Below are 27,312 nucleotides of genomic sequence, written 5' to 3'. Positions count from 1 at the left end.
CTAGTACTTTTTAACTTTCATTGGAAATAATTTAAAATTTATAGGAAAATGGCAAAAAAAACCTAGTACAAAGAATACTTATGCACCCTCTACTTAGATTCACCTATCGATAAAATTTTACTTCATTTACTTATTATTTGCTGTCTCTTTATCTATCTATCTATCATCTATCTATCTATCTATCTATCTATCTATCTATCATCTATCATCTATCAATATATCTATCTATCATCTATCGTGTATTCATCTGTCAATTGATCAATCAATAGATTCATCCATCTGGAGAGGTGTATAAAAGTGTTTATATAGAGAGAGAAGAAGAGAGAGAGAAAATATATATGTATGATTGTGTATGTTTGGTTTTATGTCAGTTTTTGTTTGTTTGTTTTCTGAGCCATCATGACCTTTTATCCCTAATACTTTACTAGGCATTCCCTAAGAACAAGAATAGAATAGTCTCTTCCATAACCATAGCAGTTATCGACTGCAGTAAATTTAACATTAATACTTTAATCTGCTTTTTGAATTTCAATTTTGTCAGTTGATCCAAGCAGGTTCTTTACAGAACTTTTCTCCTACAGAACAGGATTCAGTCTAGGGTCAGTTCAGTGTTAAATCAGAGTTTAGTACAGAATCCAGTCTCAGGTCAAATATCTTTCTTTCTCTTATCTCTATATTCCACAGCCTTAATTTGTCTTTTCGACTACTGGTATTTTTTTAAGAATACATTTCCCTTCTCCCATTTTAATAGACCGTTCCTACTTTTGAGGTGGTCTGACATTTCCTCATAGTTTAAGGAAAATTATGCATTGTAGGTTGAAATATTCCAAAGGTAGATTTTAAGATCACGAAAATACCCTGCTCATCATCAAAATATCCCCCTAGAATTAGCAACCATTATTGGTTCTTCTTGACCTTAACTATGGCAGTTGCAAAATGATGACTTTGTAACTCCAGGATCCCTCTACATTGATATATCAGCCCTCAGCGTTCTACTATTAGCAAGAGCCCTCCACTCTCTTGAATTTATTTATTTTGTTATTTATCCATTTATTACCAGTTTTTATCCATTTATTATTTGTTTATTATTAGGAATCACAAATACCTATTATTAATGGTTTAGCATTTCTTAGTAGAGTTGTTTTGGTGCTCAAGTTGTCCCAGATTGGCAAATACAAGCCCCTTTAAGCTAGTTCCTCTGTTCTTGACATACCCCCTTTTTGAGGGGGAATGCTGCCTAGTTTCTGGCCTAACAAGAAGCCTTCTATCATCAATCTTTCTTTATTCCTTATATACATTTCTAATCTAGTTATTTGTTGTTATTATTACTGCAGCACAGAATGCTGGGAGCAGAATATTTAAAAAATCATGATTATGAGTGATAGATTATATGATTATAGCCTAAAAATAAAGCTGAGAAAGAAAAACTTACAGAATTTTAGCATAGTGGAATGTCTATATTCACAAAGATGGCCAAAGTTATTAAGAAATTATTTTAATTAATTAAATTTAATTAATCATTATTATAGTGTGGGTTTATAAATATTTGGTACTTAAATTCAAGAATTCTTAAATTTATTTGTGCATCTTAAGCTAGAAGTTTTTTATTGTTAAAAATAGCTTGTGCATTTATTTTTAAATTGATAATGACTGGCATAAAATAATTATGATACTTCACATACTATGATATTCTCCAGCATGTATTTGTTTATAAGAATGATATAACAGCTTTATTTCTAGATCTGTAGCTAATGGTAGCTAGCAATTTTTATTAAAGTAAGCATAATATGATTTTATTTTTAGTAGTATATAACATGTAGAGTGATGTGCCCAAATATGAAATGTATAATGATGAGCTTTTACAAAAGTAAGCACCTTTTTTAAAAGGTATAATCACCACCCAGGTCAAGATCCAGAAGATCAAAATAAATCTTTTGTTCTCTCTCCAAGATAGTACCTCTCTAATCAACCTTCTATCACTGTGTATTAGCTTTGCTTATTCTTAAATTTAATATAAATGGTATATATACATATTTATACAATATACACTCTTTTAGGTCTGGCTTCTTATGTTCAATATTATGCCTGTGAGATTCATCAATGTTGTTGATTGTAGCAATAGTTTATTCTTTTTCTTTTTCCTTTTTTTTTTTTTTTTTATAGTATGACACTGTATGAAGATATTACAATCAGTTTTGTATATTTTCCTTTTGGTGATCATTTGGGTTGTTTCCAGTTTGAGCTATTATGAATAAATCTGCTATACACATTCTTGTCTATGTCATAGGGTATATGTATGTTTATCTGTGTTTATGCATACATTTCTATAAAAAGTTTTCAGGGAGGGATGTCAGGTTTACAAGTATACATTCCCACCAGAAATATATAAGAGCTCCAATTCCCTCGCATCCTCATGAATGATTTTTAAGTTTTAGCCATATTGGTAGGTGTGTAATAATGTCTCATTGAGATTTTATTTGAATTTATCTTTAAGTAATCATTTTGAGCATCTTTTCTTATGCTTATTGAACATTTAGATATCCTCTTTTTTAAAAAAAATTAGTTGTCTGACTTTTCATTATTTTTTTAGACATTTTATATATTCTGGTTACAAGTCCTTTTTCATATATAAAATTTAAAATATTTTCTCCTAGTCTACGGCTTACCTTTCCACTCTCCTAATAATATATTTTCTTTTATTTAAAAAGTGCATGTATTTTATTTTTACTAAGTTGTTGAATATATGAGCATAAAGATGTTTGTAACATTCCTTTGTTAACCTTTTAATGGATATAGGATCTATAGTGTTTACCCTGTTTGATTACTGATATTGGTGATTTATATCTTCTCTGTTTTTATTTATGATAATCTTGCTAGAGGTTAGTTAATTGTTTTGATTTTTTTTCTGAAGAATGAGCTTTTTGTTTTATTTATTTTTCTATTGTTTTCATGTTTTTGATTTTATTAACTTCTGCTCTTATCCTTATTAGTTTCTTCCTTCTACTTGCTTTAGATTTATTTTTTTCCTTTTTTTTCTCCTAAGTTCCTGAGATAGGAACTTAGATCATTGATTTGAGAACTTTTTGTTTTTCTAATGTAAATATTTAATACTATAAATTTCCCTATCAGCACCATTTTAGCTGCATCCCACATATTTTGTATGTTGCATTATAAATTGTATCTTCTGACAAACAGAAGTTCTTTATTTTAATGGCATCAATATGCCTACTTATTCTTTTATGGTTAGTGTTTTTCATGTTCTGTTTAAAAATCTTTACCAAGGTCATAAAATGTTCTTTTATAAAAAAATTTCTTCTGGAAACTTTATTGTTTGCCTTTTATATTTAGGTACATGATCCATTTGGAATTGAATTTTGTGTATAATGTGAGGTAGGAATCAAGGTTTATTTTCTTTTACCATGTGGATAAGTCAAGTGAACAAGCATTATTTATTGAAAAATCCATCTTTCCTCCACAGTACTGCAGTGAGATTTTTGTCATATTCAGGCTTCTGTTTATATATGAGTCTATTTTTAGATTCTTTATTCTCTTCCATTGGTCCATTTATCTTACTTTGCTTTTGAATTCTATACTGTTATAATAAGTCTTGATATCTTCTACTATAAATCTTCCAGTTATTTTCTTATTTGTCAAGATTGTCTTGGCTAGTCTTATCCCGTTGCATTTTCAAATACATTTTTGAATAATTTTGTCAAATTAAAAAATATATTGGATTTTGATTGAAATTTTATTGATCTATAGATACCTTTACAATAACATGTCTTTTAATCCATGAGCATAGTATATTCACCCCCACTCCTCATTTGTATAGGTCTTAATTTCTTTTGGAAATGTTTTGTAGTTTTTAATTAGAAGTCTGGCTCCTCTTTTGTTAGATTTATTCATAGGCGTTTGGTGGTTTTGATGTGTTGTAAATGGTTCTTTTTAAAGTACATCTGAAAAAAATTACATTTTCTGATTTTGCTAGTATATAGAAATGACATTGATACTTTACATTGCTATTGTATCCAGTGATGATGTAATATTCACTTATTATTTCAAATACTCTGGGTTTTTATGGATTCTGTATGTATCATAACATATATGACTAAATCACAATTTTATCTTGTTTTCCAATCATTATATCATTTAAAAAAAATTCTTTACTTATTGCCCTCACCAACATTATTGTAATGTTGAATACAAGTGGTGAGAGGGGACGTAGGACCTTTTTGAAAATCTAGCTATCTAGGTCTCATATCCTCAAAATTCAGTAGGTCCTGGATTATCTACATTTTAATAAGTATTCCAAGTGATATTGATGTAGGAGTGGCCTAGAAACATGCCTTACATTAAGTAATATTTTTGAAAGATAAGCTTTTTTTTTTTAAGAGTTTTCTTGATTAGTATAGAATATTGCACTTTATTCTTCTCCTTCCCACCTCCATGCTCTTCCATGCTTGTGATGGATGTATAAAATGTTGTTTGCTCACCCTATTTTGCTGCTTTTCTTACTCTGGCAATAACTCTGGATATAACATGTATGTAACAGTCTTCAGTGTTAAAATGTTAACTGGCTTTAGAAAATAAAGCAAAAAAAAAAAATATCTCTCATCCTAAGTCAGCAATCATATTAAAAAAGAAGTAATCTTTTATAAAAACTATATTTTGAAGTTGTTGAGGTCACAGCTGAATTCAGTCCTTTCTATGCCCACAATCATATCCACACATGTACATAAACAATTACATGGGTATTGCCTCATGATGAAAATAGTATGAGATAATAGTAGATTCTAAAGGATACATCATTACATAAAATAGACTTGAATACTAAGAAATTACTTGAAAGATTTATAGATACCATGTGGTTTCCTAAATATGATTAGTTGTAAATCAAAGGCACAATGTATTTTCTTAGACTAAGAGATAAAATATGCCATGGATACTTATAGAAAGAGTAGAGGTACAAAAATAGCTAAAAATATTCATAGACTATTAGAACTGTCAGGATCTTATGATCACCTTATCTGACCCTTGCATTTTTGTAGCTGAGGTGACTGAACTCCATCCTGGTAGAGTGAATGGTCTGTCTAATGTTAATTGACAGCAGTGGTAGTAGTAGGAGCAGCACCCACCATCCCTGATTCCCACTGCAGGGCTCTTCCCCTGATGTCACTCAGTCAGATATTTATGATAAGAAGCCATGTATATGAAAGGAATCACAGAGAATAAATAGTGTGAAAACATTGGGACAAGTCTACAAAAGTGAATCCTTCATATAGGATAAGAGGGATATACATGAAATGGGACTAACTTTGTAAGGGATTTGTTAGAAAGATGTGAGAACAGAGAGGCAAAGTAATAAAAGGACAGGAACAAAATAAATGAGACAAAGAGGACAGTAAAATAGGGAAGCCAAAAAATGGAAAATCATAGGCAGAAATGAAAATATGATAAAGTAATTCAAGAACATGAAGGCAGACGTAGTTTTACGTCATTTTTGTAAAAAGTACATCTATGTAGAATTATATCAATAATAAAATATTCCATAATGAGTCTATGGCCATGCTACCCTGAACAAGCCTGATCCTGTCTGATCGTGGAAGCTAAGCAGGGTCAGGCCTGGTTAGTACTTGGATAGGAGACCAACTAGGAAGATCAGATGCTGTAGGTGCAAAAAAAAAAAAGTCCATAATGAAATAATACGAAAGTGCATTTAAACTCCTTTGAAGAAATGTAAACATAAAATGGTAGTGATATTAAGTTTCAAATCCTCTAAAATGTTGAATGAATAAGAAACAGAAATTCAAAAATGTACTTCTCTGTATCAAGAATCATTACTATGTAAAAATCAAAGAAACACAAAGAAAACTAAGGCTAGGTATTCCTTCAAATGACTATTTGTTTGTTTGTTTGTTTATATTTTTGACATGGCTGATAAATGAACATGCAAAGGGGCGGAGAATCCTAAACTTTTAAAACAATTAAATAGCACTGTATTAATTCAAAGAAAGGTACAGTTTATAAAGTATTCAGAATTGTTTGAGTTTATTTTCTTTAGCACCTTCTTACAAGTCTGTACCTAAATGTTACAATCATAATATTAGTTTACAGCCTGATTAGTCATGGTTCATTTGATGAGCCAAATACCTCTGTTATGCCTCTTGGGATAAAAGGCATCCATTTTTAATCAATGTTTAACAGAGATAAATAGGACATTATAATGAGGCAAATGAAATAGAAAAGTGAATTCAAAATGTGGCTAGTCAATCAAATATACATACTTAACAAATCAATATACTAGTTAAGGACACTGGATTTGAAATCAGGCAGACATAGATTTGGTCCCCAGTTTAGCTACTCATTAGTTATATAATTCTCATTCACTCTCTTTTTTTCTCTTCTTTATTTTCTCCTTCCCTCCCTCTGTCCCTTTCCTCCCTTCTTTTATTCAAAAATATCTGTTGAGCATTTACTATGTACTGGGTTCATGCCATAGACTAGTGGGCAGTTAATCTCACATTCCTGAAGGAGAACATAGAAAGTTTATAAGAAAAAAATTTGTGATGTGCAACACAAGCAAAGGCACAGATGCAGAAATGAGTCGGACTTGCTGAGAAAACTCAAAGCAGACTGGAGGTAAATAATAGGAGATGAATTTGGAAAGATGGGTTGAAATCAAGTTGTGAAGGCCTTTGAATGCCAGAATAAGCAATTTCAAGTTATCATGCAGAGAAATGGCTAACAATTAGAAATAAAGTGGTTGAGGAAGTAGCCTAGTACAGAAAGACCAAAGGAGGAGATTATTTCAAGAAGGGTAGATTACTACATACTTTAAAAACTCCAAGAAAGAAATGGACTTAACTGTTAGAAAGATGTTGATGACCTTTAAAATAAAATTGGTTGTGGGTAGAGATAGAAACCAGTCATAGGGATGAAAAAGAAATTGAGGGGGGCGGAAAAAAAAAGGAGCCTATGGGGCCAAGAGTTCCACAGGGAAGTTAAACAGAATGGGAAGGAAATAGTATGGTAGAGACTGAGGAAGCAATAAAGCAAAGGGCAGATATACTTTTCCCAAGAGAAGAATTACTACCTATATGTGAAGAAAGAGACCAATGTAGAGAGACTGAAGAGTCTAGGGTACAGGAATACAAGATGAGAGTTAGCATTGACAGCTGAAATAGAGAGGAAAGTCTTGTAGAGTCAGAGTAGCACTTCCTCCTCTGAAACTGGAGGGCATGACTTGATACTGAAATTTCCTTTGTAGCAGGGAAGGAGTCAAGGTAACATTTATCTGTATACTCCAGGTGGGCTCTTATTAGAAAGAACAGTGGCAACATCAGGCCACAAAATGACTAGGCGACTGAAGCTGAAGAAAGACAAACATAAAAGAGTTTAGCCCATCAATAGCTTCAGTAAGCGCATCAAACTATTCTGATTCACTCTTCAGAAACTTTTTTAGGTCCATCTGCTGTGTAACATATGAAGGTTACTGTGTAGACATTCAAAGAAATGTAAAATGCCCTTGATCTTCACCTTTCCTTCAGAAACAGTGGTGCAAGGTTATAGAGACTACAGCTCCAATCCAAAGACTATTATCTGTGCTCTAAGTCACCAAATATAAAGTAGAAGGTTAAACGAATGGGTATTTATGTAAAGATAAATATATCATAGAAGTCAATAGTTGTAAAAGAGGGCCACTCAATTCTGTGTAAAATATGCCTAGTCTCCATTTAAAGTACCAACTCTCTTAACCTTGTATATACTTTTCTCTATTCTCTATTTCCAAGATACAAGGAGGCTGGTAAGAGAGCTTCTGAGAATTTCTGATCTGAGTCTAACTCTATGAGAGCTCTGGGTTGGTAAAAAGGTAGCAGAGGGATACCCTGGGTGCAGTGCTCTCCTCCATCACCATCTGGGCCTAGGCTTACACCCCAGGAGTAATAATTTCATGCAAAGAGAGCTGAAGCAGGTATGTCTGGCCAGGCTAGAGAATCCTGTAAGTTAAGGAGACCCTGGTGTGCACTCGAAGAGCAGAGTAAGTACATTTGGCGGGAGAGGGCACAGTGCTGACTGGGCATCTTTGCTTTGGAGTCTCCTCTTTCGCATAAGCCTATCTGTGCCAAGATCTGAAAACTGGGGCTGCGGGCAGGAAGCAGGATGTCAGTTTAGAGCACTGACCCATTAGCCCTGTGGATGGGAGAGGAGTTAGGGGGAGTCCTGAGCGCCAGCCAGGGATAGCCTGCCTGATCTCTGCTCCAGTCCACAAATCCTTAACGGATTTTCTTTCTCTCCCTTCACCCTTTTCTCTCCTTTGCTTTCTTTCTTTCTCTCTCTCTTTCTTCCTTTTTCCCTCTCTTTTCCCCCTCCTTCCCCATCCCCTTTCCCTTCCTCTCCCATCCCCCTCTCCCCTCCCCCTTTCCGTGTGTGTGAGCCTCTTCCTTTCCCCTCCTCCCCTTTTCCGCCTCTCTCCCTCTCTCCATCTCCTTCTCCCTCTCAGCTCGCCGGGCGACCCTGCTTCTGCCTCCCACATTAATGGCGGCATCTTCGGAGGATGATATAGACCGGCGGCCCATCAGAAGAGTCCGCTCCAAGAGTGACACACCGTACCTCGCGGAAGCTAGGATCTCCTTTAATCTAGGGGCAGGTAAGGACAACCCTCATGCTTTGCTCTCTCCCCCACCTCTCTACCTTCCCTACCTTTCCTCCTAGCCGGCTGGCTCAGCCCCCAGTCCCTCCTATGCTTTTCCCCTCCTGGATGTGCCCTCCCTCCCACCCCTCTTCCAACCCAGCCCTTCCCTCAACGCTTGGCGCGTGCTCATTCACTCTCTTTGTGTCCGCTCGCCGGTGTACAGAGGGTGTGTGTGTGTGTGTGTGTGTGTGTGTGTGTGTGTGTGTGTGTGAGGGGTGTGTGTGTGTGTGTGTGTGTGTGTGTTGGGGAAGTGGGGGAGGGTAGTGTGTGGAGCCCTATATTCGCCCAGGAGTTACACACGGGCTTTCTCCTTACATGAAGAGATGAAAGTGTTGTCACTGATAACAATGATCATAGGAATAACCAAGAACTGGGTCAGAATGCGAATGGGCAGGCTGTGGTAGGAGGGTCTGGCCAGGCTCTGCTGGTGAGGTTTGCTGGTGGGGCTAGTACCAGGTGGGTGAAACTTGTTGGTGACATTCAGACTCTGGTGATTTTGCTGGGTTAATATCACTGCTGCAGTGTTGGAGTGGGGAGAGGGGATGCGGTTGACATCTGGGAACAGGACCTTTTCCTTGCACCAAGCAGTTGACAAGCAATCATGGTGATAATAATAATAACAAGGTCTATAGGATACATGTTAGGTGATTTGATGGTGTCACTGGAACTGGTGCCCAGAATGGCCCAGATGGTATTAAGTGAAAAGGATAACTGAAGTAGAGGAGGGAGGGAAGAAGACAGGAGACTAGGGAAGAAGGGAGGAGCAATAGCTAGGACTGAGGAATTCAGAGAGTCAAATTGTTTCAGTTGAGACCTCTCAAGGTTACCTGATGAGTACCCAGTGTCTGCTGTCCCCACTGCTGCTATTGCTCCAGATTCACAGGCAGACCTCACCCCTCATTACTAGTAGATGGTCAGTATCACTGGGAGGAAGTTGTTCACTACTAACTTCACAGTGCTGCCTTTTCTGAATACCTCCTAAGCCTCCACCCTAGCTTGTATCTCTTCCTTTCTAGAGTCCCTTAGTATACTAGCAACTCCAACACAAAAAGAGTGAAGACATTTTTAAACTGACCCTTTTTCAGAGTAAGTTTAAAACGTAGATGATACCTTTTTCTTTAGGAAACTAAACATTTGAAAATAGAACTGGATCAAACAAAATGTGTGTGCGTACATGTGTGCTGTAGCAAGGAGAACCTTCAAATGATAAGTATTGTATACACTATAGAGAAGTATGGACAAAAGAGAAAACTGTATAGAAAATAAATATGTTCACTAAGCAACCATGTCTAAGACTGAAAGAATGGCAACTAAATGTGCCAAAGTAGTTAAATTCCCTGAAGTGTAATTTTCCTGTCTTGGTGATTTTGGATTTCTAGTCATGTTTTCTCATCAGTCCTGGAATGTTTGCCTCTGGATTTTGGGGCTGGGGAAAGAATACTTCATTGAGAGAAGCTCTGGCAGTTTTTGTGGCATGTCATAGTTGTCTACGGACTCACTTTGGAACTGTTTATCCTCCACTTGTAGTTCCAGATTCAGGATAAGGTTATGAAAGGTCTTAGAAAGGACTGAGAAGAGTTTCTTTTAGGACAAAGATTGTTTTCCCATCCAATGATATTAAGACCTATTCTATTGAGCCCTTCACTGTCAAACTCTGGTATATTCCTTTAGTGTTTTTGGCTAGCACAGGAGGAAAAGGGCTAAATCTGCAGTTAGTAAAGGCTCTTTGTCTTCTACTAGTACTTTTATAACAGAACAATAAAATAAAGCACTAAAAAGAGTTTCAGGTTTCAGCTTTCACTGACTTATATTAAACTATTTTGCCACCAGATTAAAACCAGTCACCTTTTATTCTGATTCAATTGCTCTAGAGGCCACTTAAAAGATTGGACTTTGCAGAAAGGACATGTCTTTCATTCATCTGGAAATAACAAGCCAAACAAGCTCTCAGTCCCTTTCATATGTCCCTTAGAACAACCGTAAAAGCAAAGTGCCCAGAAAGACACCAACAAGAAAGAGAAATGCTGTGGAGAGGATGTTGGTAAAGGAGGGAGTGCAGTCGTCGCCGGCTCTGTTCTGCGGTTAGGGGAGCTGTCCTCTCTCGGTGGTGCTGAAGCGAAGGACTGTGTGACAGAGACGTTACTGCTGGACAGCAGGGGGAGGGGTGCTGAGTCTCTGTGATGGAATCCCAGGGAAAACGCGGAAGATTTGGCCACCAAAAACTTTTCTATCCCTGCCCACTTAGAGCTGTCGCCTGTTTACTACGCTTCACGCCTACTGCTTCAATTGCTCAAATCAGGCTGTTTTGCTCTAATTTTGCACTGGCTGCTCATTCCTGGGCTTTGTTTATTTTCGAACTGGTTTGTAGTTGCTTTCTTGACATAGTAAAATCTACTTGCAGATGTTCCTTTCCCCGGCTTTTAAAAGTAATTGTAACCCCTGGTTTAAAAAGCAAACAGCCTTGTTTATACCCTTGAGCAGCAAGTAGTAATTAAACTATTAGTGTCATTATCAGTGTTGCTGAACAGAGGAGATTGCACATTCCAGATAAACTACCTAATATGGGCATAGAGAGAATTTTGTTTGTCTCTTAATAACAATTTATAAACAACTAATGAAGGAAACTTTCATCTGTTCTTTCTCCCACTCCTCTCCTACCCCAGTCACTTGTTTATTCTTTTCAGAGAAATTCTTTATTGGTTTAAACTATTTATGTTTAATATTTGCTTTCTCACACCCACTCACTATATATAAGTTCATGTTTAATGTTTTGTAGGTTTAATAATGCTTTGAGGAAATAAATATACCCATTTTACTCGGATATCATGAAATCATTTGTCATGCTAACTCCTTCAAACTGATCTTTACAGTTGCCAAAAAAAAAGTGGACTGGATATTTTGAACATTAATTAAATACTTAAGCATTTCTCCAACTATATGCTGTCCCCAATGATACTTGATAATATTATTTTAGAAATAGCTCTCTAGCTTAAGTGAAGGATATACTCCTTCACCTACAGTCTCAAGTCAGTCAAAGAATAGCACCAAAATGTGGGTCTTTCATAACTTGACAAAGATGTTAATTTTAAGGTTCAGCCTAAATTGAGAGTAGAGGATAGAAATTTTCTGAACTATGACTTTTATTTTTCTAAAAGAGCCCCTTTTGTATGTTTAATTTCTATTCAGCATTTAGTATATCAATATAGCAAATATTGTTAGATGATTGATTGCTGAAGATAGTATAAATGCTAGAGAAAACCACGCCAATGTACTTATTGAAAGTTACCCAGACACATCAGATTTCATTTAAAACATTGGAAGAGGTTTTTTCCTCGAGAATTTCAAATGTATTAAAAGGACATCATGTAACAGAAGAGTATGTTCACACTGTTAGCAGCAAATGTTTCTAATTGTGTTCTCACTTAGTAATGAACATCACTGACATTTAGCTTGTAAAGACTTATCCTGTCTTAGGAGGTTATTCATTCACTACGTTGAAGTGAATGCAATGAAGAGTTGCAGCTCATCTGGCAGATATTTTCCTGTGGGCTACTGTATTCTATTTTTATTTATATTGACAGTATATATAGAAGAGTATTTGATACATAGAAGATGCTGAAACTGAAAAGTTCTCTGTAATTGCACACTAAAATGAATGAAAGTGTTATGGTAAATAGAGGATTTGAGCACATTTAAAATTTCCTAAAGGAATGTCAAACGAAGGAAAACTAGTCATCCTGATGATTTAGGATTATTTAAAGCACAAAACCTATATTGGACACTTTTTAGAAGATGAAGTATTTTTCTAATCATATGGAGGTTTAACCTTTATTGACATTTCAGAATTGTTTTGTATGGGGGAGATTTTAAATTAATAGCATGGTCAGCCCCAGCATACTTATTCTCTTTGCAAGGCTGAGATTTGTTTTAGTTCCTTATGTCTCCCAAAGATAGGTGTTTCTGACTTCCACTGGTCTCTTCCACTCTTTCAGGTCCAGAGGGTAATAGCAGTGAAAATAAGCTTGCTCTGGACATCTATAAAAATGAATGAGTCAGCTAGATTAAATTGTAAACTGGGTCTCAGGAGATCTATTTCCTAACTTTCTGGAGGTGAAAGACTTTTATCTCTTGGATAAATTAGGAAGGCCCGTGATATTGACAACTGACAACCATAATGTGCTATCATTACTTGATATTGTGAATATTTTCATGGCAAACCGAGATTGTTTCACCACTCTGAAGGTCTTGGTAAGCATCCTCCTATACGCTTTCCCTAAAGGATGTCAATATATCCCTAACTATATATATAGTTAAATAGTTAATTATATAGTTATATAGTTATATATTTGTTACTGATTTTAAGTTGAAAGCAGATCATATGGGACTGGCTTTTATTTGGTGGGCCCAAGCTCTCCTTTTAGGTATTGATTCTCACTTTCAGTAGCCAGAATCCAAGTGGCTGACCACTTATATGACCAGGAATCTCTACTGGGGGCTTTCTGAGAGTCTGCCCTCTTTCTGTGTCTTTGGTAAAGCTAGCTAACCTGGTAATCTTATTATGTCATGTATTAAGGTGGTACTAGTGAAGACCACTCCAGAAACATAAATATTATAAATAAGACACAGGAATGTAAATAATTAGCACTATGAGGAAATAGAAATCCTTTTGCTGCAAATATATAACCATAAATATTTAACATATAAACCTTGTCATTATTTCAACAACAATTTATATATTTATGAGACAACTCAAACAGAAAATCTATGCTGAGTGGTTAAATTTACTTAGGATATTTTGCCTAAGTACTTGGTTGTTCTGTCTGTATATGTCCATATAATTTAATTTCATGGAAGACCACAGAGATGTGCTTTATATGAAAAATGTGAGGTAAAAATCAGATGAACATGATTGTGTAATGCATCTCTTCCACTAAGACAGTGGACAAATCATTTAACCTTTCTGGGCTTGATTTTCTCAGCTCTAAGATGAGGGGTTTGAAATTTAACATCTTTAAAACTCTGTCCAATAAAAAGTTTGTATTAATAGCTGCTACTTCTAGCTGTATTATTGGATACATACTATACTCCGATTTTACAAATAGTCTTATTTATGGTATAAACCATATAGAATAGCATAATTATTATAAGAATTAAAACATTTGATCATAGCTAAGTTATGAAAATAAGTTGAGTTAAAAGAGAAATAACATAAATCGCATTTATATATACAATATTAATTAAAATACTTTTAATTTAAATATTCAGGGATTAGTTTCTTGAACACAGTTGATGTTCTATAAATATCTGACTGAACAGATATGAGAGAAATCTTAGCAACAAATGGAGAGTGAGGAAACTAAATATTAATATGGTTCTCAATTGCCATTTTAAGTCTATTAGCCCGTTCTCCTTTATAATTAAATAATATAAGATCTATATTTTTCTTTTATTCTTTTAAATTACCAAGGAAGGTAAACAATTATGTCAACCAGCTAAATGTCGGGATTCAACCAAGCTTCAACACACCTCTTTGGAATTTGCAGATAGAATAATCCTCACTTCTAGGCATTTACTGTAAAACGTGACCATGAACTACAATGAACTATTTTTTTCATTTTCCTTCACAGGCATATAAACTGACAGGAGCAAATAAAGTATCGGTCAGAACAAGTGCAACACATGATATTGATTCATTTTCATAATACAATTGAATACTAAGTAAAATATTCAAAAATTACTTATGGAGTTACTCTTTGATATATGCTACTTTAATTTATGATATTATTTATTGTACAAGTAAAAGAGTTAAAATTTAAGTGAGAAGATTACTTGTAGAGCTGACTATTTTTCTCCTTGACTTAGTAAAGCGAGAAGAGGGATATACAATATAGCCAGTGTGGTATGTTATGTAAATGAAAAGGGGCTTGAAGGAATTATTAATAGATATAAGATTTTCTTCATTGTATGGTACATGAACTCTAGCATTTTTATATTTTGTTTCATCATTCTCCCTACCCACTTTGGTAGGTGATAAAGTGGATGTGATTTCAGAGAAAGAAAAAACAGTGGGCCATGTTGACATTTTAATTGCTCTAATTTACAAGTCTTTTATATGATGAATAGTTAAATAAAAGACAAAATCAATTTTATGGCCTCATTGAATGATGGGGGAATTGCATGACTTTCTACATGGGGTTATCGAAGGATATGGGAATAATCTTTTGCTGGTAGTTATTTAACATTTATGAAGGCAATGTTGTGTAAAAACCTGTAGGTTTCCTATTTGATCCTTTTCCCACATTTGTATACTCTAAACTAACAATTTAGCAACAGAATCTTTGAATAGTAAATACCTAGGCTGTAATGGTATACATGCAGTTTCAATTTGATCATTTACCATTTATAGACATACATAGCCCATTATTTCTGGACTTCTACCAATTGAACAACAACAAGTTGGTTTAATAGTCAACCATGGCTTAATTAAAAGTATAGAAAGAGCTTTGTTATGCTTGAATTTGTCCCTTATTCCTTCTGAGCCCTGTTTTGAAGATGGTGGAGGAGAAAGGTGAGAAGAAATAATATAATAGTATTTATTCACTTAAAAAATATTAAGAAGTTACATATGAATCAGACCATATTTTAGACACTTGGACTACATTAATGATCAAAACAAACAACATTTTACTCTCATGAATTTTAATTCCTTAAAGTGGATTATAAGCAATAAACAATATAATATTTAAGTACATTGTATAGTATTTTAAAAAGTTAAACACTGAAGCAAAAATAAGTACAGAAAGCTAAGAGTATCGAGAATATGGGTACAAGAAAAGGGGTGAATTGCCAGATAGGCAACATTGAGAAGAGGGAATTTGAACAAAGTTCCCCAAAGTAGATGAAGGAATGAGCAATGCCAATATGGGGTGGAGGACATTGCAGGAGAAAGCTGAGGGAAAGTGAGTGTAAAAGACTTAAATCAGGAGTGTTCTAGGTATGTTCAAGACCTGACAAGGAGCCCAGTGTGGCTAGGGTGGAGTGAGTGAACGAGAGAGTGGTAGAGAGGAGATTCATGAAGGAATAAGGACCAGATTACATTGGGTTTGGTGGGCCACTGCCAAGACTTTGACTTTACTTCGTGAATATGGAACAATGCAAGGATTTGAGCATAAGAGCAACACAATCTGAAATAGCTTTTAAAAAGGTCACTGGACTGGAGGTTTCTCAAAAAATTAAAAATGGATATATCTTATGATCCAGCAATTGCACTTCTGGATATTTATTCAAAGAAAACCAATATAACAATTCTTAAAGATCTATGCACCTCTATGTTCTTGGCAGCACAATTTATAATAGCCAAGATATGGAAGCAATCTAAATGTCCATCAACAGGTGATTGGATAAAGAAGTTATGGTTCATATATACAATGGAATATTACTCAGCCATTAAAAAAATGAAATCCTACCATTCGCAACAAAATGGTTGGACCTAGAGGTTATTGTGCTGAGTGAAATAAGTCAGACAGAGAAAGATAAATACCGTATGATTTCACCTATTTGCAGAATCTAAGGAACAACAACAACAACAAAAAACCAAACTAATAAAAAACAGACTCACAAATATAGAGGACAATCTGGGGACAGCCAAAGGGGACAGAGTTAGGGAACTGGGAGAAAGGGGCGAAGGGTTAAAGAAGTACAAATTAGTAGTTGAAAAATGATCACGGGGGTGGGGAGCATGGCATAGGGAATGCAGTTAGCATTGATGTAATGGCTAGGTAGAGAGCCAGAGGAAAGAAAGAACAATCAGGGATATTATTTTATAGACTATATAAATGTCTAACCAATGTATTGTGTACTTGAAACTAATAAGAAAGTAATTTTTAAAAAGATCACTGGACCTGCTATGTTAAGAACAGACTATAGTGGGCAATGTGGAAACAGGGAAGCTGACTTGGAAGCTGTTAGGGTAATCCAGAGAAATGGTAGTGGCTCAGCAGTGTCATGTAGCAGAAGCAGTGAGAAGTGGTCAGATTCTGTTTGCATTTGATCGTATAGCCAATGAGCTTTCATAATGTATGGAATGTGGATTTTGCAAGAAGGAGAGGACCAAGGAGTACCTCAAAGGTACTACCTGAACAACTGGAAGGATAGAAGGGCCATTTGGGGTCATAGGGGAATGGTTGGGAGCTCAAATACACACATGTCAATTGTGAGATGTCTACTAGACACGTAAACGGAGGTATCAAATAAACAGTTATACAAGTCTAAGGTTAAAGATGAGTTCTGGCTCAGAAACAAATATTTGAGTTGTCAACATATAGAGAGCATTTAGTATACTGTGTCAAGGGCTTTATAAGCATTTGCTCATTTATTTTTAATAATGACCCTATTCTAGAGATTGGCATTATTACTACTATCGTTATTTTATCCATGTGGAAACTAAGTCACAAAGAGCTTAAATAACTTAGCAAACATAATATAGCTAATAAAATGAATAAGAAGAATTGGAATTTGGATCATGTTTTATATAATTTCAAAACCTATATTTTTAATGGCCATGATTTATTACAGGAGAACAAATATATTATCATCTTTGCTATGAGATCGAATTTTAAGCTGAACATGGCTAAGGAAAATAAAGAGAACTAGAATGTATTCTAGCTCAGTATTTTAAAAAGTTGGCTAGGATTCACAGTAGGAAATGCACTTTATATCAACTCACATAACACACATACATATTTATAACTGGAATAAAAAAACAATTGACCCTTGAACAACATGAGAGTTAGGGGCATCAACGCTCCCCCACACTATCAAATATTCACATGTAACTTTTGACTCCCCCAAAACTTAACTATGAATAGCCCACTGTTAACCGAAAGCCTTCTTGATAACATAGTTGATTCACATGTATTTTGTATGTTAGGTGCATTATGTACTGTATTTTTATAATAAGTAAGCTTGAGAAAAGAAAATCATAATAGAAACTCATAAGGAAGAGAAAGTACATTTACACTATTATAAATATTTATTGAAAAGTCTTCATGGAAGTGGACTCATGCAGTTCAAACCTGTGTTATGCAACGGTCAACTTTTTTCCTCAAAATACCCTTTTAAAGTGTAAATGTTCTCTGATGAGCTACAAATTCAGAAACTATCATGTAAAGAACATTTTCTTAGCAAAATTTTACCCTCATTCAATCCTTGCTTATACTACAGAATGAATATGAACAGCACAAAATGAGAAAGGAAGTCACTCTCAGACTCTGAAAGTTAAGGAAATTTAAATCAAGAATAATTTATCCTCTGTCCAGAGTTGAACGGATCAACCCTGAATTTTATTTATTTTTTTTATTTTTTTATTTTTTTGCAAAGGACACATGGAAATGGCCACTTGTAAAAGAATAACCTTTTGGACTTTCTAACAGTCCTCTGAACTTGAAGGAGATTTTGTGAAGGAAGGGGATAAAAAGGAGAGAAATAGATACAGAGAAAAGAAAGAAGAGAGACAAAAAGGGAAAGGGAAAGAATGCAACTTTTCAGTTTGAGAAGCCATACCTACAGGGCAGGAGAGTACATAAAAAATTATAGAATCTGGGCTTTTGAGAGTCAAGAAGAACATCTCTTGTCTGAATAATGGACACAATGATTCCATGATGGGTTTGAAGCTCTGCTGGTTCCAAAATATGAGTGTGTTACTTATGTGTTAAATCATCTCTCTGAATCTTTGAAGCCTATAACATGGGGATAACACTCCGTGCCTAGTTTTCATTATTACTTTGAGGACCAAATGTGAAGATACTTTGCCAACAGCCAAATGCTATTCAAAAGCAAGAAACAGATGTGGCCTGGGTGAATGGGACAGATTTAAATGTGTAGCTCTCACACAAAGTCACAAGAATGAAAATGTGAAAAACAGATTAATTCTACCTAAAATGTTGCCTTTGCCATGGCTAAAAGTTCAACACAGCCTAATAGTCCAGAAATACTGAATACAGCACCTGCCAATTTAAAAATTTAAGCTATGTTCCTACCTCCTCTGTCAACTCTCAGCATTGTATGAAATATGGTCACCTTAGAACATTATTATCCATTTGTAAGAGACAAAGGGCTTGAATTTTTATGAGTTTTTGAGAATTGCAGAAACATTTAACTTCTTAGTGCCACCCCAGCCTCACTTCAACTTTCCACTTGATTACAGTCCTCAAGAAGATACCTGTCATTTTGAACTAAAGTAACTGTACTGCACACTAAAATTACTGGCCAGTGTTATGTGGGGCATTAGTCCAACTTGGCCTTAGACAGACACTCAGCCAAGTAACCAGGTGCACCCTTCTTTCACATTCTCTCTTTTTCTTCACTTTCTCTGCTCCAACTGAATACCCTACTTATTTGTTTTGACCTTAAAAAAACACAACCAAAGGTTTCAAGCAAAACGCTCGTTTCAGAGAGACAGAGAGAGAGAGAGAGAGAGAGAGAGAGAGAGAGAGAGAGAGAGAGAGAGGCTTAAATATCCCCTGTGTATCTGCGGAAGTCTAGGGCTGTTCATTACCTCCTACCCAAACCATAGAATTACACAATTTGCACAGCTGTGGAGCCAGCTGTCTGCATTCACTCCAGACCTGTGTTACACTGCCTTTCAGCAACATCCTGCCTATATCTGCTCATGACTCTGGCTGTAATCAGCTAAGAAGCAACTATTTCAAAAAGAAAGGTGACTTCCACCAGCCATTTTGGCATAGAACTCAGAGCTGCCTTACAAGTAAGGGAACTTCTCAGTTCTAGAAACAATTATTTTCATGTTCAATTTGTTCAACTAAAATAGAACAGGTAGAAACAAAATTATGAGTGACTGGGCTTTTATTTTATTTTTATTTTTTGTCTTCCACTTTTACAGTTTGGAGGATGCTCCAAAGCTGTGGATTTTATTCACATACATGTAAAAGTTTTCAGCCAATATCTGGTTCTGGAGCTATAATGAGTAATGCAGACCACACCAAGTTTCAGTAATCATGGATTCCCCATTATACACAATTTATAATACCACATGATATTCATGAATGTATTTTATGCATTTTGACATAAAACAGATATTTGATTAATAGTCTTCAAGCAAATTAAATGCTCAATACATTGTTACAATTTTATGAAACTTCACAATGACTAAATCTTTTTTCAAGTTGTAAAATGACTGAGGTAGTTTTCCTTTATTCTCTCATGTAAGAAGCTCATTTTAAATATGAGGTAGTAAATTGTTAGCGTGGTTTCTGACATTTTAGCCAAAGATGGTACCTATACTACATGTATTACTCAATTCTCCCCACAAAAATCCTCCTTGTTTTATGAAGCATCTGGACAGCATGGTCAAAAGTCACTGTAAATGATGCTTTGTTTGCTTTTTAGTTTACTCAAAAATTCTTATTTGTTTTTCTAAGTTTATTCAAATGTTTGCATCTGTCATTCAGGTCATATATTTTCATGTACCTTAAGAATATATATTTCTAGAGATGAAAAATTTGCTTTTGTTTTTCTTGTCTACCAAAATCTGAATCAAATTATGTCACTACTTGTCTCATAGAATGGAAATCACATAAATAAAAGTGTGTGTTAAATCTAAGACAACTAGAACCATCCATAAAAATAATACCAGGTCAACTCAAAGTAAGCTCAGATCAGCCTTAAACTCACTTCATTGGCCTCTCGGTTATAGCTCATATAATACAATCTGTATGAACAATTTCTGCCATAAAGTTACCACATAAAAAAAAAATATATCATCTACAGAGTCCTTTCATACACCCAATTATAGGAACAATTCAGCAGAGTTATAGCTACTAGGATCTATGTTCTATCTCCTCCTTGGTTCTACTTATTAAAGACACTGAAGTGGAAATATTGAAGCGGAAAGAAAATAATGGCAGAATTTAGCCAACACAGAAAAGGGTGATGAAATCGCTCAATCAGGGATAACTTTAGTTGCTCTGTTTGCAACTTCATTTATGATAGGTGATTTATCCAAAGAAAAACTCTAAGCAGGACTTCTATGCACAAATATGAATATATTTTCAATCTCACTGTCATATTTGCACAAAATTGTGCATGATTCATTCAAAAGTCTTAGTTGGCAATTTAATTTAAATTCAATCATCATAATACTTTGATAATTAAGATTTTTGGTGGCAAGTGGCAGAGAGAAAAATAAGAATAACAATTAATAAAATACGTGGTTAATTAATAATTAATAAAAATATATTGTTGGAGGAAAGTAGTCCAATTGTGAAAGATGTGATCCCTTGTAACCTTATACTAAGGTTAGAACTATTGTTACTAAATTTGTTTTCCCACACAATGTAAAAGGTGATACTGGTTTTGAAAATAAATCCTATATGCTATAATAAAAAGACCTAGAAAAGGATCAAGTAGAGCAATAAATGTTAATGTTCAAATGCAAGCTTTTCTGCAGCCAAGACTCATCATTCAGAACTGGGGGAAATGAGAAGCATGTTACGGCTACTAGTGCGTTGATTCAAATATTTAGTGCATTCACTGCAACTGGGCAAATACATTCAACACCAGTGTATATTAAAGCTAATGTAATTTTCTTTTCAGTTGCTGGTTCTCAGTGGACTTTATTCTCTGTCAATCACTAGAAACTTCAAATATGGTCCAATAACCACAATGAATCTTGAGTGCATTCTAGTGTGTTTTCTAAATTATAACTGGTTTCATCTCTCATGCTTGCCCTTTAGTGAACTAAGGAAAAACAATTGTGTTATTTATGTAGATTCATAAAAACATATTTTTTTCTCTAAGTCCTTAGTTTCCATCAATCTATTACTGAGGTTCAGTTATTTTCCTCTCCTAAGTGGGAGAACAGTTTCAAGCCTTAGGTTCATGTAATTTCTCCCATTACATTTCTGGCTCTGCCTAGTGTTAAAATTAAATGCCTTGTTGTGATGAAAGTCTAGAGGCCATACAGTACAGAACAGATAAAGTATGGTAGCAAGTGCAAGGTATAACTCTAGTCTTCCCAGGGATAAATTGCCTGGAGGTCCTGCTGATTTATAATATATAATCATATATAGAAGGAGAAAAGTGTCTGGGGATTATTGGTTCACATGAGGATCTCTGGTGAGGCAAAAGTGTAATGACGCTTCTGACCAGTCTCGAAGTATTGCACATAGAGGGATAAGCACAGACCTGTGTCAGACAGACCTCAATATAAATTCTGACTCAGCTGAGTGATTTTAGGGCAAGTTTATCACCTTTATGAACTGTAACCTGCTTACCTATAAAATGAGAATATTCATTTCATAGAGTTGTGAGAATTACAAGGAAGGGGGATATAAAGCAAAGTACCTGGCACAGCAGATGCTCAATAAACACCTTTCAAACATTGAAAGCAAAAAACACCCTCAGTTTAGTTTCTTATGTAGTATCTTGATGTTGTATCACAGTGACAATTATTTTATTAGATTATCAAAGCTCCCAAATAAAACCTGGACAAAATTTTAGGAAAAGAAGGGATGACTTGGTATTGTTTATTGTGACTTATTTTGTTAAATATCAATACGACAAACATTCATCAAAGGCCTTCTACTATATGCTAAACATGGATTTAACAGTTCCATCAACAACTAAATTCATCAGTCAGAACATCAACATCCACTGGACTCCAAGCTCTCTGACAGAAGGGACCATGTCTGCCTGATTCACCCTTGAATACTCAGTGTCTAGCATAGGGCATGGCTCATAAGAAGTACTTAGAAAATACTTGCAATGTGAAGAAATGTATCAGGCAATGACCACTTTCCTATCAGTTCATCTTTATATAAAACTTACTGAATTTCTTCTTCACATTTTTTTTTTTATGCCTACAGCACCTGATCTTCCTAGGTGGTCTCCCATCCAAGTACTAACCAGGCCCAACCATGCTTAGCTTCTGAGATCAGGCTTGTTCAGGGCCATGGACATGAATTTCTTCTTTGCATTTTTAAAATGTACTTTAATTTTTTTTTTTTGGCATTTAAAAAATATTTTTATTGAGATATAATTGACGTATAACTGAGTAAGTTTAAGGTATACAATGTATTTTTTAAAAAGCTTTATTTTTTAATAGCAATTTCAGGTTCTTAGCAAAATTGAGAGTCTGGTACAAAAATTTCCCATTTGTCCCCTCCCCTTCCCCGCCACATGTAGCCTCACTAGAGTGGTGCATTTGTTAGAACTGATGAACCTACACTGACACCTCATTATCACCCAAAGTCCATTGTCGACCTTAGGCTTCACTCTTGGCGTACTTTCTATGGGTTTGTTCAAATGTATAATGACATATGTTCATCATTATAGTATCCTATAGAGTATTTTCACTGCCCTAAAAATCCTTTTGTAATCTACTTATTTATTTCTTCCTCTCTCCAACTCCTGGCAACTACTGGTCTTTTTAATGTCCTTATAATTTTGCCTTTTCCAGAATGTTATGTAATTGGAATCATACAGTATGTAGCCTTTTCAGATTGGCTTCTTTCATTTACATGCATTTAAGGTAATATGCATTTAAGATTCTTCCATGTCTTTTTCATGGCTTGATATCTCATTTCTTTTTAGTGCTGAATAAAATTCCATTGTCTCTAAAAATCAAGTTTATTTACCCATTCACCTACTAAAGGACATCTTGGTTGCTTCCAAGTTTGACAATTGTGAATAAAGCTGCCTTAAACATCTGTGTGCAGGTTTTTTGTGCACATAAGTTTTAAGCTCTCTCGAGTAAATACCAAGGGGTGCAATTGCTGAATCATATGGTAAGAATATGTTTAGTTTTGTAAGAAACCGCCAAACTGTCTTCGAAATTGGCTGTACCATTTTGCATTTCCACCAGCAATGAATGAGAGTTCTTCCTCTTCAGATTTAGTAACATCTATACATTTTCATATATCTGGAACTTATTTTCTCCTAACAATTTCTGTAAGCAGAAGCTTTAGAGCAAGGTAACAAACCCCTCTGAGCTGTCTTTTCTTTTTGAACTGAACTATAGGGACTGACAGCATTGTGACAAGATCCTGGGAGCTTTTTGTTTTATATATTTCTGAAAACTATACCTAAATTTTTATAAAATAAACCTTACTGAAATAGGAATAATGTGCTCTGTGTTGGAGGCCATCCTTCATCTTCAAGTTCTTAGAGTGCAAATTTGGCCTCAACGGAATTTTTAAAAAAATTCTGGTGTACTCAGGCTGCCTTAAAATTCAGAGCTGGAAAATTATTTGAATATTTAAAGAATTGTCTTCAAGAAAGTTTAGAAATTACCTACATCAATTAATACATCTTGCAAGTGAGGAAATTATGTCCTAAAGAGCTCTATGGTCCCCCAAGAAGGGGAAAAAAAGTAAAAGGGAAATTCCCCAGAATCTAGACATTTAAAAATAGAGGAGTTTCAGAGGTATACTAGAACCAGCTAATGTAAGTTTGAGAGGGCCAGCTAGGCATATTTCTTCCCAACTCTTCGTTCAGTGACATTGCATTGGTAGCTTGAAATCATCCATAAGGGCAGTATTTTTACCATGAAAGTCAGCTACACTACTATAAACTAGAATTTTTTAGGAAGCTGGTTGTTAAATATTTCACAGTACACCATTGCTCAGTTCACAGAGTTGAGCCTGATATTTCATGGACATACTCTAAGCACTAGCTGTGTGTGTGTGTGTGTGTGTATGTGTGTGTGTGTGTGTGTGTGTGTATAATGTTAAAAATATCAAAGGAAAAGTATCGGAATGGTTTTGCTTGACGAATTTAATTTGATAACATTCAAATATTTATTTACTTGCAAAGATCTAGGAACACGTTGATAGGAAAAATTACTTTATTATTGTTTTATTATTTTAATATAGAAAAATAAATATGGATAAGGTGCAGGTTATAAGCATGTCTACTGAAAATGTGCTTTCATATTTAAAATAAATATAAATATGTATGATACAATTTAATACTTTTTCATAGAAAATATTTTATCACCTTACATTGTATTTTGGACACTTATAAAGATGAAACTGGATGTTTTTTTTTGCAGTTTATTTAATAAAAAGATCAGTTTGGTCAGCATTCCAACGTATTATGCAGCATTTCCACATTTCCCAGCTACTGCTGCTGTAATACATTAACTCTGTTTGGAATTCAGTTTCCATCAAATAAATGATGAATCAGTTGCAATGTCCCCATACCAGTCTTGCCAGCTGGAAAGGTACATTTTAAAGCAAGAAGTTAATGGCTATTTAGAATTCTACCAGCCTATCTGTCCTTAGCACAATTGCATACATATATCAGAATAATTTTTTAAAAAGTCATCACATGTAAGTCTTTCAAAGAGAGCCTTTAAAAATTATATTTCAGATTCTGCAGGTCACGTATTTTTCAGGCAGTGGAAAGAGGAGTTTTTTTATTGTTGTTGTTTTTGAATAATTGTTAACTCAAAGTAAATGAAGCTCTAGATGGAATGAGGCTCCCAGAGGAGCACCTGACTCACTGTAGCTAATTTCAACAACCTCTTTTACTCTTTTTCTTTTCGAAATACAATTCAACTGACAATCTTAAAGGAGTGTATGTGCATACACTAAAGAACAAAATCGGAATTTTACATTTATGCATAAGGGTAATATGGGGTAATAAATGAGAATATTTGCTCTCTTGGTGTGTTTTAAAGCTCTTCAGTTCATTTCTTGGCATTCTGACATGTAGAAGAAAACATATAAAGGGATTCAGAATAAAAGGCTATTAATTAAGAAAATGGCCTAAGATGGAGAATTCTAGGAAAAATGACAGGACAAACTTAAAAGGCATTAATAAATTCTGTTTGAATTACTTTAACATGTTCAAGCTGAATACATGAATCAAGTAGAAATTGTTAGTGTATGTGGTATGTATATTATTGCATAATGGGCTTGGCATTTTCTTTGATATAGAAAGTGAGGCCTGGCATATTGGGACAATAGATTTGTCAGTTGGGAACTGGAATTACCTGATTTTGACAAGTTTGTTATTAGGTACAACATAGTCTCTTTCTATAGGGACAATTAATTAGAATGTATCATACCATTTTTAGGGAACAGATTCTGAGAAGAATAATTATTACCATCAAACCCCTGTTGGGCAAAAGACCCTGAGAAAAGCTTGGATTTTTATACTTCATTTAAGGTCTTGGTAAGATGAATTAGTATGGAGGGCCAGAAAATTTCTTTTCACCTTCTTTCTCTTTTTGAGAAAAGAATGGATTTTGATTTTGGTTTGAGTGGGGGTCTGTGGGTTAGACCATGGACTATGAAATCCAGACCCTGGGTTTGCATCCCACCTCCAGCCTTCACCAAGTATGGGAATGTGAGTTAGCTGTGAAGCCCCTCTATGTGTGAAGTTCTTAAAGAGTTTCTGATATATAATAAGCATTCAGCAAATGTTCACTGGTATTATTAGTAGAAACGGCTGATCCAGTCAGCCCAAGACGCTAATAAGCTTTAGAGACTCAGCACCTGCTGGGAGAAGAGCAGCAGACAGACTCCAAGAACAGAGCCAGCTGGCTCAGCAGTGAGAGCCCTCTGCAAGTTGACACTTTTGCTTTGCTCCTTCTTCTACACAGATCTTCTTAGAGGCTAAGAAGGAAACCTCTTAAACTCTCTAGGTTGTGTTTTGGATGAAGCAACCTTTCCCAAGCCATCGTTCAGGCTGTAACTAAGCAGATTCAAGATTTGAGCCTCTCTTAGGTAACTCAATTTATGGGATTAAGTATGTAACTCAATAGGCAGGTAAAAGATGTGACATACCAGTGTTTAGTCACTTATAATTCTAATTGCTTGAGATGATTATGCAATTTGAAATGCCACGGGATGTGGGAAGCAGGGTATGAGTCAGTGAAGATTCAGGTCCTCTTGCTCTTTCATTTGGAAAACCTCCTTGGTTTATCCTCCCACTATAGGACCTCTTGAACTTGTTTTTGCAATTATCCCAGAGGGGTGGTAGTGAGGCTAGAATTCTAGGTATTGATATAGCTATTAAACATCATGCCGCTGTTTAGCATTCTTTACACTCAGACCCTGTGCTAGGCACTAGTGACACAAAGATAGTTAAATAAGCCCCTACTTCTTAGGAGCCTGAGTCTGCTTGCATAGGGGAATAGTAAACAAATGATTCCAATGTGAAGTGGCAGTGTTATAATCAAGGCACAGGCAAAGCATCACCAGACACAGTGAAGAGACCAGCCCTGCCTGGGGCAGTTGGGACATTTTTATTGAGGAGGGCACTGGGGCCAATCCTCAGAGGATTAGTAGAATTTTTCCCATCCCCAAACATGTTATCATGTTTCTTACAGCACTGGCATAGTCCAGTTGCTAATTCAGGACATGAACATTTACATATTGACGTTTGTCACAGAATTATTCAAATGTTAATTTTATTGACACCCATTTAAAATGTCATCTCAACAAATTTGCAAATATGTATATACACATTCCATAAGGGGAGAAAGCAGGTTTGTGGTTAACAGTGATGAATCTATTAAAAATATTGCGATTCAATTATCCTCTTTCTCAGGAAGTTTCCTATTTATCTAGACTTATTTTAAAATGTGACAAGAT

General features: G+C 35.1%; 1 protein-coding gene across 2 annotated transcripts in view; it reads left to right on the top strand.

Annotated features, from left to right (window-relative positions):
• The window catches only part of PHACTR1 (phosphatase and actin regulator 1), a 489,864-nt gene that overhangs the window by 18,291 nt on the left and 444,261 nt on the right, over window positions 1–27,312 (top strand). For both annotated transcript variants that reach the window (XM_025044937.1, XM_025044935.1), the window contains one exon: window positions 8,501–8,647. In XM_025044937.1, the coding sequence (XP_024900705.1) occupies window positions 8,501–8,647 (147 nt within the window). The remainder of the gene's footprint in view (window positions 1–8,500; window positions 8,648–27,312) is intronic.

Source organism: Pteropus alecto, unplaced genomic scaffold (assembly GCF_000325575.1).
Source record: "Pteropus alecto unplaced genomic scaffold, ASM32557v1 scaffold121, whole genome shotgun sequence".
Classification (NCBI taxonomy): Eukaryota; Metazoa; Chordata; class Mammalia; order Chiroptera; family Pteropodidae; genus Pteropus; species Pteropus alecto.
The sequence above is the reverse complement of the archived record's forward strand: the minus strand, read 5'-3'. Positions and strand labels throughout refer to the sequence as shown.